Raw genomic sequence first — 5,621 nt, 5'->3', positions numbered from 1 at the left:
TCTACTCTTGGGCTAGTTGCTTGTTTGTATGGGTAATGGGTAATGACAAAGTGTTGCGCTTGATCTGAGCCTATCATTGAAATGTTGTGTGGCACTAGCCACACAAAGAGTGTGTTAGCAAACAGCTGTGGCTGGAGTAATATTGGCAGGCGAACTGCGTGGTACTTGGCAAATTTACTGTCACTCATTCAAATATGTGAAATAAACACAGTGAGGTGGGTTAGGGGGGCACTTTCCTCTGACTACTAATAGCCTTCCTCTGACTAAGTCTGGAAGCCTGGGGAGACTCTCGATGTGTTGTCGTTTCCACGGAGGGGAAACAGACCCTGTTGTAGTAAAACCATGGGAGTTGTTACGAAGCTCAACTCAGCCATGTGCCTATCTCGGAATGACCACTTGCGAGCGTCATTCACCACTGAGTCACTCAGTGCACACTTGTGGTACTGTGATAACAACCGGTTTTTCCTTTCTTAGGTTTCCTACGTTTTTGTCAGTTTCCCCGTCAGTTTCCGAAGGTGGTTGTGAAAAACGCCCTACTGACAACACAGTGTTTTTGACCGACAAAACCAAACCATCCGGGTGACAAGTCATTAAGCCTGTGCCGTCTCTCATTACTTTAATGACCATAGTTGAGCTGTGAGTGGGCTGTAACCAGGAGGCAGATAGTTGTTTGGTTAAATGGGTGGAATGAGCAGGAATGTCCTCAGCCACTATATTTTGACTCATTAAAGTGGCGAGGGCCTTATTAGCACTAGTTTATTATCTGGAACTGGGGGAATGGCCTCCTCCCGTCCTCCCTGGAAACGCCATACCGTATATACAGTATACGCTACACGGAGTGTACAAAACATTAAGAACACCTGCTCTTTCCATGACATCGACTGACCAGGTGAATCGAGGCGAAAGCTATGATCCCTTATTGAAGTCACTTGTTAAATCCACTTCAATCAGTGAATATGAAGGGGAGGAGACAGGTTAAAGGAAGGATGTTTAAGCCTTGAGACAACTCTAGACGTGGATTGTGTACGTGTGCCATTTAGAGGGTGAATGGGCAAGACAAAATATTTAAGTGCCTTTGGCATGGTAGTAGGTACCAGGGTGCACCGGTTTTGTTTCAAGAACTGCAGCACTGCTGTTTTTCTTTTGCGCTTAACATTTTCACGTTTGTATCAAGAATGGTTCACCACCCAAAGGACATCCAGCCAACACGACACAACTGTGGGAAGCATTGGAGTCAACATGGGTCAGCATCCCTGTGGAACACTTTCGACACCTTGAGGAGCAACTCAATATTAGGAGGATGTTCCTAACGTTTGGTAAACTCAGGACCCGCCATTCCTTTTTCACATCATTTTTCACAGGACATCTAATAAATTGTGTGTATGGTGTAGGCTTACCTTGAGGTGACATTTTGATAGCCGTGTAATTCTCTCTCGGACAAGGTGAGTTTTATCAATATATTCGCCTCAATTGACAACAACAAACAAATGCAAAGCTTATTATTGATAATTAGTTACCTTGTCCGAGGGATTTGCGCAGTTATCAAAACGTCACGCCAGGGTAAGCCTACACGAAGCAAGCCTTATATGAAGTAGTTCTACATTTCCAGATGGAAAAATGAATGGTGAAAAAAATGATTGGAAACATCTCCGGGTTTTATGACTCATACTGTGGTACTCAATACTGTATGCGCTGTAATAAATATAATTGAAGTACTATATGTAAAATGCAGAATGTGACGCTGGTCTCCCTGATTAAGAGGCTCACATAATAGCCAAACAATTATGTGTTTATTTTTTTTCAAGTGTAGCCAACGGCTCAACATTTCTACTTGGAGTGAGTCACTGTATGTTTGAATGTTTTCTTGTTGTTGTTGATGCCCTTCCCGACAGTTCCAGTGCCACTTAGGCAATTAGTCATCTTTAGTATGCAGTGTGCTCCATCTCCACCTACTCAATCATCAACACAGGCAATTATGTTCAATGGAATCGGAAGCAGCAGACGAGCTGCCGGAGATGATAGAAAGTGGTGTGAGAGGTGTGCTGCTGAGCTTCCCTCTGCATTAGTCAAGCCTGTGGGCTGCTTAGTACGCACATTATTAAGGGCTTAGCGAAGAGGATTACTAATTCAAATCAATACCTCCTGAATGTGAGCTCTTTCAGAATCGTAGTCTTCAATGTTTTGATACAGGAAATCATTAGAGGTCTTCTGAGGAGGGTTTACCCTCACGTGGGCTTAACGAGTGGAAGGGGTTTTCTATAGCTAGAGTATGTCAAAGATTAGAGTATGTCAAAGATTAGAGTATGTCAAAGATTAGAGTATGGATTTGAGGGTTTCTAAACTTCTGACTCATTCTAGGTCTTGCGGCTGAATAAAAACTGGACACAGGGGTTAATCCCGGTTCATGCTACTCAATACAGGTCAGAATTTCCCTGTTGTTGTTGTGAACATGCTGGGAACACACACATACACGCACACACACACACATAGGCTGCAGGTACGCCTAGCGATTAGAGCACTGGGCCAGTAACCGAAAGGTCGCTAGTTCAAATTCCCGACAAGGTGAAAAAATCTGTCGGATGTGCATTTGAACAAGGCACTTAACCCTAATTGCTCCATTATGGCAGACCCTGGCAGTGACCCCATTCTCCGAAAGTAAAAAACACATTTACAATTCACACATGAGTAGGAAATAGGACACGTAGAAGCGCACGCGCACACACAAAGGCCAGTATCCCACCTCGAGGCAGAAATTCCAAATGTCACCAGCTGAAGTTTATAACTCTATTCAAAGGTCAGAGACTTGTTTGCCGGGTCAATGTTCAATTTTAGCCCTGCCACCAGATACTGCGGTTTCAAACCCGACACAAAACACACTGTCCAGTCTGAGACTGTCAGCATGGCCAAGTCTATATGATGACTCAGTGTGGGGGGGATTTCTTGTGTCTAATTGAGCAACTTGATGTATTAGTGCAGTGTTCGCCGGCTCATTGAGTCCCATTTATTGTGGTCTTTCCCACTCCCACCTCTCTGCTGTCTGTTTATTTTCTTTCCCTCTTAACTACCCTCTCTCCTTCCGTAAAATCTATTGTTTTCTCTTGTGTCTGTTGTGCAAGGATCTTGAGTTGTAATAGGTTACTTAAAAATGACAAGAATTCCAGACAATGTTACAGAAGGACATTTTAAGCCATTACTTAATTCTATTAATATCAAGCCTATCAATTTCAATAACACCAAGAAAGGGATAAAGTCAAATGGAAATGAACTGAGTAATCTGAGAAAAATGTACAGTGTAAGACTATAAAGCCTGGTCTCAACACTTTACAAGGAGAAAGGCATTTAAGGACAGAAGACTATGGAAGTTTCCTGGTGTTGAACCTGTCACTCTGTCTTCCGTTTAGACTTTGGTCCATAACAGCACCGCCGAACACAGAAGAGGCATGTTTTGATGAAGAGGAGGGTGAGCAGCATCACGATGGCTAGTAGGAAAGCGAACACGTCCAGGCTGTGGTACTGGTACCAGGTGAGCTCGTGGGCCTGGACCCTCAGGTGCTTGGCACCTTTATTCCTCATGGTGAACTCTATCCAGAACACTGCCTCATCCTTGGGACTGATGGGCCTGTCATGGTGGATCCTGGACAACCTCAAGACGTTCTCCTTATACGACGGCTCGTTGATCACAGTGTTGAGTCCATCCACCAAATCCTGGGTTTTCATGGTGTTGAGGTTCATGATGACCGCGGCCCCCTTGGCCTTCATGTGGACCATGTTGTCTGGCTGGTCAGCGAACATAGGAATTCCCACCATGGGGACTCCGTGATAGATGGCCTCATAGATGCCGTTGGTTCCACCGTGGGTGATGAAGGCTCTGGTCTTGGGGTGACCCAGCAGGTCGTTCTGCGGGATCCAGTCCAAGACTCTGGTGTTGGGGGCCAGGGTCTCAGGCTTCTCCCCACTGAGCCTCCACAGGACCTTCTGGGGAATCTGCCCCAGGGCTGAGGCGATCATGTTCCCTTTCTCTGTGGTGAGGTTCTTGATCATGGACCCGAGGGTGAACACCACAATGCCGTCATCTCCAGAGCTCTGCACAAACTCCTCCATGTCGTCTGGTAAGGGCTTGGCAGGCTTGCAGTGGATTCCCCCCACAAACTTGAAGTTAGGGAGGAAAGGACGAGGGTAGTCAAAGTCCCAGTATGTCCGGATCAGCCACAAGTCAGCTTGGCCCATCACCTCACAATAAGTCGATGGCTTCCCTCGAATCTCACTGTAGTAGGCGTCTATGTCTTGCCAATAACCGTATGCCATCATGTCCTGGGACGCATAGAAGAGGAAGTTCAACAGTCTTTCAGTGAAGCTCATTTCGTCGGTTAACTTGATCATGGCACCAGGGACAAAGGATGGTGGAGAAGGCAGCTGCCCACAGAGCCTCTCCCACATGTGGGCAATAGAGAAACGCAGGGTGTAGACCAAAGGAATGCCCAGATCCTCAGCCACCAGGTCACTGCAGGGGTAGATTGGGTCGGATAACAGAACATCATACTTGGCCTCTCTCAGTCTCCTCATGACGGTCTCTGACCTCAGCAGTCCGTCACATATCTGGATGGAAAACTTTAATTCTCTTTTTGCAATATGATACTCCTTCCAATGGATCTGCAAGTAGCTCAGGTGGTCTATCTCATACATGTGAAAGTGGATGAACTCCTCAAAGAAATCGTTCATCTGTTGCATTGAGATGGTGACGTTGAATGTTTCGTAGCTGAAGCGAGCCTTTTCCGTGGGGTCCATGTATACAGAGGCACTCTGCACCAGCACTGTAACACTGTGTCCTCTGTCAATCAGAGTCTCCAGTATAGGCTTGAGGTTGATCCAGTGACTGCCTTCAGTATGCCAAACTAATATGTTTCCACAGTTTACACTCCCTATGATACATAACTGTGCGATCACAAACACAGAGATATGCCGTGTCAGCTTCATCGTGACTGTGTGGAAGCGAGTTGAAAACCACCTTTTAAAACTCTTTCCAAAGTCAACCAATCATTAACTGAAGTTGAACTCTGTATTGCAGTACTATGGAGTATTCCTCCTCACATAAAACCAGATAAGCGAGCCACTGCCTTGATCTTTCGGTGTGAAAGGTAAAAGGTAAGCACACAGACAGTAACCCTGCTTGTTCTGCTTGTCCCTACCCAGAGTCAAGCAGCTAGCTGCTTGTAAGCCCTGCCAGCAACACACTGTTCAGTCATAATAGGTACCAGTGCGATTCAAATCTTACAGAGGCGTCGGCAGCAGAATGGTAATCTCCCCCAAATCCTGGGCAGGAATGTAGGCCCAGGAAATAAGTCAGGAGAGTTTTGTTATGGCAGAGGGGATAAACAAATGGGCTGAGGCACTCTGGATTTGCCCCAAATGGCATCCTATCCCCTTTATAGAGCACTACTTTTGATGAGAGCTCGATGGGCCCTGGTCAAAAGTAGATTAGGGTTTTCTATGCATTTTGCATGGTGGTTTGGTGGATTCTGTGATATTGATTTACTGACATTATTAGCAGACATTTACAAAATATAAGATACATAAGAGTGCATTAAATAAGAGGATATTAACATGGTTGCATTGACACGCAC

At 45.6% G+C, this 5,621-nt stretch overlaps 1 protein-coding gene across 1 annotated transcript; it reads right to left on the bottom strand.

Moving 5' to 3' along the window:
- Positions 1-3,167: 3,167 nt before the first annotated feature.
- Positions 3,168-5,014, bottom strand: LOC115131067 (UDP-glucuronosyltransferase 2A1-like). The gene has a single exon (XM_029662679.2). It carries the CDS (start codon positions 4,972-4,974, stop codon positions 3,382-3,384), a length of 1,593 nt encoding a protein of 530 aa, XP_029518539.2. The 5' UTR covers positions 4,975-5,014; the 3' UTR covers positions 3,168-3,381.
- Positions 5,015-5,621: the final 607 nt, after the last annotated feature.

Source organism: Oncorhynchus nerka, linkage group LG6 (genome assembly GCF_034236695.1).
Source record: "Oncorhynchus nerka isolate Pitt River linkage group LG6, Oner_Uvic_2.0, whole genome shotgun sequence".
NCBI classification, from domain to species: domain Eukaryota; kingdom Metazoa; phylum Chordata; class Actinopteri; order Salmoniformes; family Salmonidae; genus Oncorhynchus; species Oncorhynchus nerka.
This window is presented reverse-complemented; position numbering and strand designations above follow the sequence as displayed.